We start from the raw sequence: 12,240 nt of genomic DNA, 5'->3' as shown, positions 1-12,240 counted from the left end.
GTACAATGTCAGGGACCTCTGTCCATAGTTCATAAGGCACTCTGTCTATCAGATCTAGTCCCTTAAATCTATTTCTCACATCCACTGTATAGTCATAAGGGATTTGATTTAGGTCATACCTGAATGGTCTAGTGGTTTTCCCTACTTTCTTCAATTTAAGTCTGCATTTGGCAATAAGGAGATCATGATCTGAGCCACAGTCAGCTCCCAGTCTTGTTTTTGCTGACTGTATAGAGCTTCTCCATCTTTGGCTGCAAAGAATGCAATCAATCTGATTTTGGTGTTGACCATCTGGTGATGTCCATGTGTAGAGTCTTCTCTTGTGTTGTTGGAAGAGGGTGTTTGCTATGACCAGTGCGCTCTCTTGGCAAAATTCTATTAGCCTTTGCCCTGCTTCATTCTGTACTCCAAGGCCAAATTTGCCTGTGACTCCAGGTGTTTCTTGACTTACTACTTTTGCATTCCAGTCCCCTATAATGAAAAGGACATCTTTTTTGGGTGTCAGTTCTAGAAGGTCTTGTAGGTCTTCATAGAACTGTTCAACTTCAGCTTCTTCAGCATTACTGGTTGGGGCATAGACTTGGATTACAGTGATATTGAATGGTTTACCTTGGAAACGAACAGAATTCATTCTGTCTTTTTTAAGACTGCATCCAAGTACTACATTTCGGACTCTTTTGTTGACCATGGTGGCTACTCCATTTCTTCTAAGAGATTCCTGCCCACAGTAGTAGATATAATGGTCATCTGAGTTAAATTCACCCATTCCAGTCCATTTTAGTTTGCTGATTCCTAGAATGTCAATGTTCACTCTTGCCATCTCCTGTTTGACCACTTCCAATTTGCCTTGATTCATGGACCTAACATTCCAGGTTCCTATGCAATATTGCTCTTCACAGCATTGGACCTTGCTTCTATGACCAGTCACATCCACAACTGGGTGTTATTTTTGCTTTTACTCTATCCCTTCATTCTTTTTGAAGTTATTTCTCCACTGATCTCTAGTAGCATATTGGGCACCTACCGACCTGGGGAATTCATCTTTCAGTGTCTATCTTTTTGCCTTTTCATACTGTTCATGGGGTTCTCAAGGCAAGAATACTGAAGTGGTTTGCCATTCCCTTCTCCAGTGGACCACATTCTGTCAGACCTCTCCACCATGACCCGGCCGTCTTGGGTGGCCCCACACGGCATGGCCTACTTTCATTGAGTTAGATGAGTCTGTGGTCTATGTGATCAGATTGGCTAGTTTTCTGGTGGCATTCTTTATTCCCCACTCAACAGGACAATTACAGATCTCCAGTGTGAACATGAGAAGAAACACTGCTGATACTCACCGAAAAAGACAATGCTCTCACCACATCCTGACCCATGAGGATTAAGAATATGACACTCTGGCCTCCATCTACCCAAGATTCATGCACTCAAATGACTCAGCTATATAAACAGTGTCCCAGTGACATCACTAACAAGGAGGAAATTCTGTAACAGTTCTCTTTCCTGGAGGCACTAAGATGTGTTTGAAGTCACGTGGACTCACTAGAAGTGGAGAGAACTGTCAAAGAAATGGCCATAGTCTTGCGGGGTCTGGGTAGTGGTGCTCAGAAAAGTCTCTCCTAACCTCTTACTAAAATATCTGTCAAGACATAAGGCCTAAAGTCATTATAACAAATTATAAATTACAACAATAAGAAATGATTAAGAACTACTCAAAACATTATAAAGTAGTATTACTTAACAAAGATTTATATGTAAGTATTATATATATAATCACTAGAAGGACACATATTGTATACCTGCCAGACCATCTGTCATATTTACAGCATATATTTTCCTAGTTTCACTTTAAATTTTCAATTTCTTTACAATTATTCTGACATATGGTACTCTTCCATTATTAAGCAAATATCATCTTTATCACTCGTTATGTCTCCCTTTACATTTTTCTCTAACAATTATAATATACAGTAAGTTTATTCTACCAATACTTCTTTAATCCAGTTGGAATTTGGTTTACCAGTAAGATGAGAATTCAGTATTTTGCTTCTCTTCATAGAAGAGTCTTGGAATTCACAGATTTAATGTAAATGCCTTTTAGGTTTTGGTAACTGTCATAGGAAACTAATTTGAAGCAATTATCAAAACTTGACTTCCCATCAGAAGTCAACCTGGTTTTTGAGATTACATTGTCCAAGATACATGAGCCTAGACTAAAGAAGCCCTGGACACTTTCATTGTAGAATAATCTACAGACCCTCAGAATTACCCCAACATTCTGTAGGAAGTCAAAATTTGAATTACAGTCATGCTGTATATTGTGTTGGGGGTGGTGCAGATAATTTACCTTTTAATTCAGTAATTGCTAAACCACAAGGAGCCGCATCTGAACTTTACGGCCAAGACCGTGCATTACCCAGAGATCCTATATATGAGCAGAAACAGTACCCCTGAACGCTTGTCTCCTTATATACAATATAAACACATTTGAAGTGTAGGAAGAGAAAAGCAAAGATATACTTCGTGTACAGAAAAACAGCCTACAGTGAAAAGTGTTGGTGATCACAAGAATCTGCTCTCCTCTCTTCCTCATGGGCACAGCACCGTCCCTCATTTTCTAGCCCCTGACATCTAGGCAGAGCCAGGCAACAAGTTTTCATCAACAAAATGTACATAGAAGTGGTGTGTGTCACCTTTGGACTGAGGGAGTCAAGAGGTTAGGTATGCCTTTCCAATTCTGTTACTATGGTAATAAAGCATTTATGTAACTCGTGAGTATTTTTAATTAATAGCTTTACTGCTGTTGTAATAAGGACATCACTGTATGTCATATATAACAGTGGCTGGTACATTAGAAAGGACTGATACGGATCGTTTGAAAAGAATGATCTATTTCTTCCTCTAAATATTAGTATGAAATGGACAGCTTAATTAACATTATATTATGGGAAACAGCAGTTACAAGATAAACAGAAATAAAGCCACAAGTAACAAAGGTGCAGTGTAAGCCCATATAAGTGTTAGTCTTTCAGTCAAGCCCGACTCTTTGTGACCCCATGGACTGCAGCCCATCAGGCTCCTCTGTCCATGGGATTTTCCAGGCAAGGATACTGGCATGGTTTGCCATTTCCTTCTCCAAGCCATATAAATGAAGTAATAAATGGAACACAACTGACTTGGACATCTGAAAAAGATTCAAATCTATACAAAAAAAATTTTTAAATATGTCCAAGTATTTCAACTAAAATTGATAAAATAATTTTCTTGCACTGAATTCTGGAAAAGAGTTAACCGAATTACCTGGAACATATAAATAAAAGTTGCTTTAGATCATTCATTCAAGTACTGAACATTTCTATATGCTATATTGGGTGCTAAAGTAAACAGGACTGTCATTCTCTTACTTAAAATCTATAAATGACAGAAATGTGGACAAATAACCACAATTTCATATATGATGATTATAAAGTCTGGTGGTGGAATGAAGGTAGGCCTGGTCAGCTCTTTCAAGAGAAGATCAGGGCAAAGAAAGGAAGGCTCGGGATGGCTTTAGTAAAGTGAGTCAGAGTTTTAGGAAAAGGACATGCTAGACAAAGAGAAGAGTAAATATGAACTCAAATTCTTCTGAAGATTAAACCTATGGTAAAATCAAACATGTTTCTAGAATAAGTATCTCTTTCTTTCCACCTCCTCCTGGTATTGACTTTCTTGGTTAATGGCTATAGGATCACTCAGTCATTTAAGTCATGAGTCACTAGAACCATATTTTTTGACTGCTCTTCTGGTCCAAAATTCTAATAGGTCTCCTACAAGGTTGCGTAACTTCAGCACCATTGACATTTTGGTATGCTTCATTGTTCTGGGCATCATGGGATGTTTGGCAACATATCTGGCCTCTGTGCACTGGATGCCACTAGCTTCCCCTGCCCGCTGCCCAGCTGTGACACCAGCTGTTTCCCCAGATACTGCCAATGTTCCCTAGGGGACAGAACTGCCCCAGCTGAGAAACACTGGTCTCCATGTGCACTGCCCACAGGGACCCACGCTTCTCGCCACTGCAACCACATTACCTCCAGCGGCTTCCCTCCCCTGCCCACACAGGGGTCGTCCTTACACAACCGAGGTCTTCTCAGGGCCTCTGCTCCCTGCACAATGTGCATAAGGGGAGACCACTCCTAACACACTAGACTAACATGCCACCCACAGTTCAAGCCCTCACTCTCTCATAATACATTCCAAGCCTTAATCTGAACTTAACCTTAATTTTCTCCCTTACTCCACAAGCCACTCTGCACTTCAGCAGCTGAGACCCACAAGCAGCCCTTGAATTTTCACATCCCCAAGTGTTTAGTCATCCCTCCAAATCCAGCTGAGAAGCCTCCTACAGCCTAGGTCTCATAACACTCTTACTCGCGCCTTTCTCAAGGTTCACCCAGCACTTCTTGTTCTCCTCTGTTAAGAGCATTTAACAGACTATTTAATTGAGTGGATGTGTGTGTGTGTGTGTGTGTGTGTGTGTGTGCCTGACATCACTATGTGGTGGCCGAGAAGGCTGAGCACAATTAGCTAAGGACTCCCACGGTAGGCTTTGAAATCCATCATGCTTGTGCCCCAGCAGTATCTCCCATGCACCCATTCAGTCAGTAACCAAATGTGGCCTGGCTATGGAGAGGAAACTTTCTCTTAGGAGGCAAGGGATTCCTCTGCCAGACAAAGAGTCTTGAGGGGGAGCTTTGCTGAACCTTGCTTAGACTGCCCTGCGGCCTGGGGTACTTCTACCCAACACTGTCATCCTCTCTTCACCGATTTCAGACTTCACTCCTCTCTCCCTTCCTCCAACACAGACACTTCCCCAGTTAACCCCACCTTGCCATCTGAGGACCTAGGCTAAAACTACAATGTTAAAGGCAGAGCCATAAGAAATTCTCCCTAGTGTTGTTTATTTAACTGAGTATGGGAATAAATAAAAGGGGTCCTTGTGAATTTTACCAACAAAAAAATACAGAATAGCATGTGTAATGATCTAAGGCTATATGACTTCTGAGCAAATAGAAACTTCGGAAAATAAAAGTTTTACAAGAAGACAGAACACAGTAAAGACACTATTGATAGTTTCCATGCAGTTATTTCCTGTCTGAACAAGGAGTTACTAGAGCACCTCAATAATCAGTCATCAGAGGGCATTAGTGTCTGACATGCTGCAGAATGGTTCACATGAGAAACTTCAAAAAAGTACACACAGACACTGCAAGCTACTCCGTGAGAATACTGTAAAAGCCAGATGCAACGTCTGGTTTTATGACATCTGGAAACTGTTTCTTTCAACCAAAAAGACTGCATTGCTTCAAATCCCACCAAGAAACAGTGAAGTTAATTGTCTAGGCAGTCGGGTTAGTCCCTGAGGGCCTCTGGAAGAAGGGGACCCACCAGGTAACGTAAGAGAGCTAGTAGAGAGACAGGGGTTGTCGGGAACGTCTCTGTACAATTTACAGATGCCATCCTGAGAAGGATATGCCCCGAATATTATATCGTATGGAATACTGACCTCTACTTTGGAAACTGTGTATCAACATTATGAGAAGATAGATAATATGACCATGAAAAAAAATCTGTTGTTGAATCTAGGGGTATTAAGGCCTGATAACTATATAGTCTGTGACTTTATCAATGAACTAAAAACAGAGTTTGATTAGCCATTATATTGCTTATAGATAACTTTATGATTTATCTCTATTTTCATATCTACTATAGATTTTAGAAACATCAAAATAATCAGAAATGTTTGAGTATGCGATAAATCCTTATACTTATGAGAAAAAAAGATTACAGGGAAGGTAAGGTTAGAAAAGCAAAAGTTATACCCACATGAAACAAAGAAAATTTCTGGCAGACTCATAGCCCCTTCTGGTTCTTGGGCCCAAAACACTTAAGAAAACTAAACAATACAAGTTATGGTTCAGCAGTTTAGTGAAAGAGAAAAACATGTAAAACCTAAGACTTTCAGAAGTAGGGGAAATATAGCTATATAGAAATTAAAAGAAAGCTTTAGTTCATATATCTGAGTTGCAACACTAGCAACTAAAAGGAATCAATAAATATGTTATGGTGTCAATTTTTTTAATGGTTGTATGTTCAGAAGTGTTTGAAAAAATAGTAATTTGTTTTTTATTCCCTTCCTCTAAAAGTCAAGTTCCTCAGCAGCCACCAAAGAAAGGAAGGGCAGATGCTACTTAAAGTGAGAAGATGGAAGGGGAACAAATCAAGTGAATGAGACATGAAAGGGGAACTTAGTGGATTCCAGGAAGAAAAGAAGGATGGATGCAAAGGAAACAGTTGGAAGGAGGTGTGTGCGCTGACTCTTCTACTGGGGGGTTAAGGTCTGGAGGCAGAAGGTGAGTTAGATGGTCCAGGGGGACTGCCAAGATAAGTGCTTCAGCGTGCTACACAGGATTCAGGGAGGGATTTCTCTCTGCAAGGCCCTCTCACATACACACTGAACCAAGAGGCGTGGCAGACTCTGGCAAGGGAAGGAATCAAGTCCCCATGCCCTGGAGGGTCTCAGAGCCTTAGTGGGGCCTGGAAGATTACCGATGGCATCACCAAACTACCTTACATGGGGACAGCACTGCACAGGAGTTAAGTGACCCTGTGTTGAGGGCTGCACAATGCATCAGGCAGAAAAGAAATCAAACAGGTGTTGCAGCCAGAATTCAGAGGGATACACAGCACTAGAGAGAACCCAGGAGGGAATGAGTTAGTGAAACCTAACTGAACAAAGAAAAGCCATAAGTTCTCAGGCTCAGAATATAGCTGCTGGTGCCAGAAAAATGCAGAGAGACCAAGGCACAAAGGACATTGGAGGCCAGAGGAACTAGAGGACAATATGATTTCCCCACCCTCCTCTCAAGCAATACAAAGGCCTCAGAACACTTTATGGCCCTGTATGAGGTCATTTTCATCAATGGTCAACATTTGCCTGAATCCAGCAATGTTCAAGATAATGAACATTAGTGGGGGAAAAAAAATGAGGAAGGCTCACACTCATTCAAGATATTTAGGAGAAGCATTTGATTAAGTACAACATCTATTCTTGATTAAAAGCAAAACTAAAAGCAAAGAGCAACCACAAAAAGAGAACCTCAGTAAGACTCGCTCTAAATATCCTTCAGTAAATCTCAACTTTAGCCATTAATAGACTGACAGAGATCAAAGCTGGGTCATTACAACAGCACACATACAAAGTCACAGAGATGAGTTGGGAAGTGAGCAGGAGCAGGGCCGTAGGTGAGCATTACTGACAACCTGGGTATTGCCTCAAGGTGGGTCTGCAAAAACTCAGCTGGTTCAGGTTGTGGGCAATGCAACTTTATCTGGATCTAAAGACTAATCTGAGATTAAAAAAAGAAATCTGGTGTTATAACAAACGGACTCTAAAGCCTATAGATTTACTACCACAAACCTGCCATGGTCAATATGTTTTCTTGATTTAGTATTTAAGGCATGGAAAAAAGTCCAGATGGGAAACGTTATTAGGAATGATGTTTCTGCCCATGTTGATTCATAATGTTTGTGTAATTCAAATTATTTTTCGACATCTCTTTTTTGAAAATGTTTTTAAGTCTTAACAGAAGTTCACCCTTTCCTATCATTTCATCAATTTGGACATAGTTGTCTAGTTATCCTGCATTATTAATTTGATTTATGTATGTACTTTGCTTTTGATAGACTTATTGATATTATCAGAGTTAAATTTGATTTAACATTTAAAAACATATTTTTCATACCTACATAACTCAGCTTTATCTCACTTTCTTTTTCTGTGTTGAAGACATCAGTCATGGCAGAGATAGAAAATTTCCAGTAACACAGCAAATAACTAGCGGTACCAGGAATCTAAAAATCTTTTAGAAGTGTGACGAGGACCAATTATAAGTATGAATCACTAATGAGATTAGTGACATTTTTATTTTTTTCACTTATGATATTAGTACTATAGCAGATATTAGCTATTATTTTGGGCTTCCCTTGTGGCTCAGCTGGTAAAGAATCCACCTGCAATGTGAGAGACCCGGGTTCGATCCCTGGGTTGGGAAGATCCCCAGAGAATAGAAATTTATCTATTTATATAGATAAATTTACATTTATCTATAGCAGGAAAGAAAATTGTTGAAGGTATTCCTTGTATGTATAAATCAAAATAATAATTTTATATACATATATAAAATATATTGAGATATATATGTAATATCATATATATATATACACACACACACACTCTAAGATAATAGCAGGGAAAAGAACAAACAGACATTCCAAATCTACTTAGTAATAACCAATACTCACACCCAGAAAGACATCTTACATCAATTAACCTGAAAGGAAGTATTACATTTGGCCTAGAGGGAACTGTTACCAATTTTCTCCTTCATCAAAAAATAAATAATGTTGATGTTCTGAAACTCTTCTAAATTTTGACCAACAAAAGCCAGAATACTTGGAGAGAATCCTGTAGCCAAATTATTAGTGTCTTCTTGAACACAAACTTACGTGAAGTAAGTTCATGTATGTTTTAACATTAAGTGTTCACAACTAAAGGTTCTGTGAACTTGGGTAGAAAAGTGTTACATCTTTATTTCCCCTAACCTCTGATACTTAGCCTTTCCTTCAATTATGATTGCAGGTAAAACTATAGACATTGTGACTTTGTTAGCAACAAAATAATAGTTGTGCATTCACGCTCAGTTGCTTCAGACATGTCTGACCCTCTGTAACCCCATGGATGATAGTTCTCCAGGCTCCTCTGTCCATGGATTCTCCAGGCAAGAATACTGGAGTGGGTTGCTATGCCCTTCTCCAGGGAATCTTTCCAACCCAAGGATCGAACCCTCATCCTCTGTGTCTCTTGTATTGGAGGTGGCATCTTTACCACTGAACCACCAGGGAAGCCCCAAAATAATAGCTACTTCAACACTAACATACTGCAATATGAAACGATCTGGATAATTTATTCTCCTTACTACCACAAAAGTACAGAAGGAGGTAGTCTTTTCCCCAATAGATATTACTTAATGCATTAATGAAGAAGAAAGTATTATGACATCACAAATTCTAATACTTATAACATTTTGATTATTGTTAGTATTTAAAAGGAAGCCAATTAAAGAACATGTATGCTACTTTACAGTAAAATTATGCTGAAGGAGGTTCTGGGTTTCCTCTAGAATGCTGAAAAAGTTGATGGGGGAAAAAAAGAAGGTTTAGAATCTCTGTTTTAGATGGAGAAAAGCAAATAAAACACAGAATCCAATATTTCATTTTATTTCCTCTCTCTACAATAAGATTTTTACAAAATCCACATCTTTTACTCCTGTCATTCTAATAATCATTTCTCATTTGCTGGCACCAGATCTTTGCAGATGCTCTACATTTTTAAGTGTACATTTTAAACAGACAGATTCAACCTTTTCCCTATCTTGTAATTCACAAATTAATGATTATCCCCACACTAGCGAAAAAAAAAAAAAAAAAAACTCTTTTCAAACCCTATATTCATTCTCTCTTTCTTCTATCATTCTTCATTCAAAGAACATACTTAAGTAAATTCAGGGGAGTTGGCCTCAACAGAGTCCAGCACGGATGTGTAAGTGAAAGGGCCTGCCCTCCTGCTGGAAACCACACTTCAAGTCAGGGCAGAGAGCCCTGCCTGCCTCCCCGACTAGCTCAGCATCTGACACTTTTTCTCACAGCTATGCAAAAAAGGGTCAGTTGTGCCCAGCAGGGAGGGACAGGCTGATCCTCCATACCCTTCTCCCCCTGCAGGAAGGAGTGGCCTCGGGCTTGGGTTCATCTAGGTGTTAACCCCTCTGGTGGCGCACTCTGATAGCTTAGGTCCACCAACCGCGCACGCGGGAAACGCCAATGCCCGGCTTACTGAACTGGATCCCAAGAAAACGCTAAGGGACCCCAGGGCGCTTACCAAGCCACCACAGAGGCTGAAGACGGCTGTGTGGTCCTCGCGAGCATTGACCTGGCCGCGGTAGAAGCAGTGGCGCAGGTCTGGGGGCGCCGCGCTGCGCTCCTCCGTCCGGAGCGCAGGGGTGCCGAGGTGCACCTCGGTGTATCCCGCAGCCAGGAAGGCCGCGTCGGCGCTCAGGTTCAGCTGGAAGAGCTGCCCGTAGGCGCGGATTCGGTAGTGGGTTCTGAACGGTGTGGGCTCCAGAGTCTCCGAGCTGCGCTTCCTCCGGCTGAAGTGGTGGCTCTGCGGGAACACTTCGCCGAACTCATTGACCCGCGCGGGGGTCACCACTTCGTAGGAGGCCAGTGTCCTCACTAAGGCTTCTGCAATCACAGCGATACGGCCATTGAGCCCCCAACCGTTTCCAACTTCCCAGCCTCGAACTTCTTCAACCAGACTTCCTTTCCAAAGAGCCGAGGCCCCAGGTCCCCACATCCCCGGCCGGGCGCGACAAATGGACACACGCTGGCCAGCGCGCGCGCGCACACACACGTGCGCTCTGTGAGTGTGCCTGACTGCTTTCCCACACCCCCGATTCTCTCCACCCTCCCCAAGCAGGGACTCTGACATTCAGGGTCCTCAGCAGCCACCTCCTTCCCGCGTCCCTCTTCTCCTCCCCGCGGCCGCCAACTCGTGCCCCGCTGGCGCGCTCGCCATCCTGCCCCACGCGCCCCCGCCGCGTGGTCCGCGAAGGGAGACGTGGTCCCTGCCCGCGCGATTCCTAGAAACTCCGCATAGCCGCAACCTCCGGGGATGCTTCGGGTTGACGGATCCCGGAGTCCCGAGAGCCCCGGCAGGGCTACGGTCCCCCGAAGGACAGAGTCGCTCCCCCCGCCTCCATCCTCCCGCCCCCTCTGGCCCGCGCCCCACCTCGCTGCTGAAGGCGCCCCGCGGTGACCTTACCCTGCCTGGGGTGGAAGTGAACTTCCCAAGACCTGGTGATGAAGAGCGAGAGCTGGTAGAGCAGCCCCGTCAGCCACTTGACCACCCGCATGGTTCCACCGGGGGATCCCGACCGGGGAGGCCAACGCGAGCCGCCCGCCGTCCCGCCGGCTTCTCAGCGCTCCGCTGCCTCTCCTCCCTCTCGCCCGTCGCTCTCCGCGCCGTCCGCCGCGGCGTCTCAGCAGCCTCCGGAGCAGCAGCCTCGGCCCCGGGCCGGCCCGTCGCGCCACACTGCCAGTCTTCGCTCCCTGAGCCGCTGCTTCATCTCACTGCAGCCCCGCAGCCCCCGGCTCGCTCTCCGCAGCCTCGCTTTGCTTCCTGCGCCCGCACCGCCCTCAGAAGCCCTCCACACCAGTCCAGCCCAGCGCGAGGAAGCCAGCCGACCTAGCAGGAACGGTGCCAAGATAGCCACCCCGGGTCGGGCTAGCGCGGGGGAGAGCCCGCCCCTAGGGGCCGTGCCGGGCCAATCAGCGGGAGGCGCGGCCCGGGCTCGCCCTCCAGCGAGCGGCCCGCCCCCAGCTCCCAGCCGCACGCGGAGTGCGGTCCCTGCGGGCTCCCGCTGTGGGCGCGCAGCGTGGTGAGTTGCCCGAGGCCCAATTGGACACCATCCAGTACCCGTAAAGCCTAGGACTCAAGTTGCGCGGCCGAGGTCCAGATAGGGGATAGGTGTGTGAGGTTTGAGTTCTTACAATGAAATGGCAAGCATCAAATGAAAAGTTTCTGTTACTTATGTGTCATGGTAATGTTAGGCTTCTCAAACAAGATAAAGTAAACTACAGCGGGAAAATCTTGCAGGCCGAGGATGCTACCAATGAAGCTTAATGGCCAGGTCTCATTTGCAAGGCCCCTTGTGCACCCGAGGAGTTATTGAGAGTTTAGTATTAGAGTGGAAAGCAAAGGTGCAATCTACAAACACTTCTGGGGGAGAATTTCTGACAATCACCTAAAGAAATTCAACAACAAAAAAAAAGGATTGCAGTCTCCAAAGTTAGGGTAGTCATCGTTATTTTTTTTTTTCATTTCAGTATTCATTTTTGTACCTAATTTTCATAAAGGGCCTCACCAAATTATGTAAATATCAGCCACCACAAAATTTGGATCTACCCCTGTCTGTGGGCCATTGTTTTTATGAGACTTTCTGCGGGTAGTTTCACAGTATTCATATGCCCTTTGTTTATAAGTACCCAAATAGCCCCGTGTATTCACAGTTATCTTCCTCAGCATTTATTGTAGCTCTGAATCCAGTTGTGTCATCTTGTGGTTTGTTAAGTTGGATAAAGCTCAGT

General features: G+C 43.7%; 1 protein-coding gene across 1 annotated transcript in view; it reads right to left on the bottom strand.

Moving 5' to 3' along the window:
* ADAMTS20 (ADAM metallopeptidase with thrombospondin type 1 motif 20) overlaps positions 1–11,328 on the bottom strand; it is a 194,318-nt gene extending 182,990 nt beyond the window's left edge. The window contains exons 1-2 of the mRNA XM_070454544.1: positions 10,916–11,328; positions 9,974–10,335 (exon numbers count right to left, since the gene is read on the bottom strand). Of these exons, the coding sequence (XP_070310645.1) occupies positions 9,974–10,335; positions 10,916–11,006 (453 nt within the window). The 5' untranslated portion in view covers positions 11,007–11,328. The remainder of the gene's footprint in view (positions 1–9,973; positions 10,336–10,915) is intronic.
* Between the last annotated feature and the right edge of the window lie 912 nt (positions 11,329–12,240).

The sequence above is a fragment of the Odocoileus virginianus genome, chromosome 24 (assembly GCF_023699985.2).
Source record: "Odocoileus virginianus isolate 20LAN1187 ecotype Illinois chromosome 24, Ovbor_1.2, whole genome shotgun sequence".
NCBI classification, from domain to species: Eukaryota; Metazoa; Chordata; class Mammalia; order Artiodactyla; family Cervidae; genus Odocoileus; species Odocoileus virginianus.
Note: the sequence above shows the minus strand (reverse complement) of the source record. Positions and strands in the feature narration are given on the sequence as shown.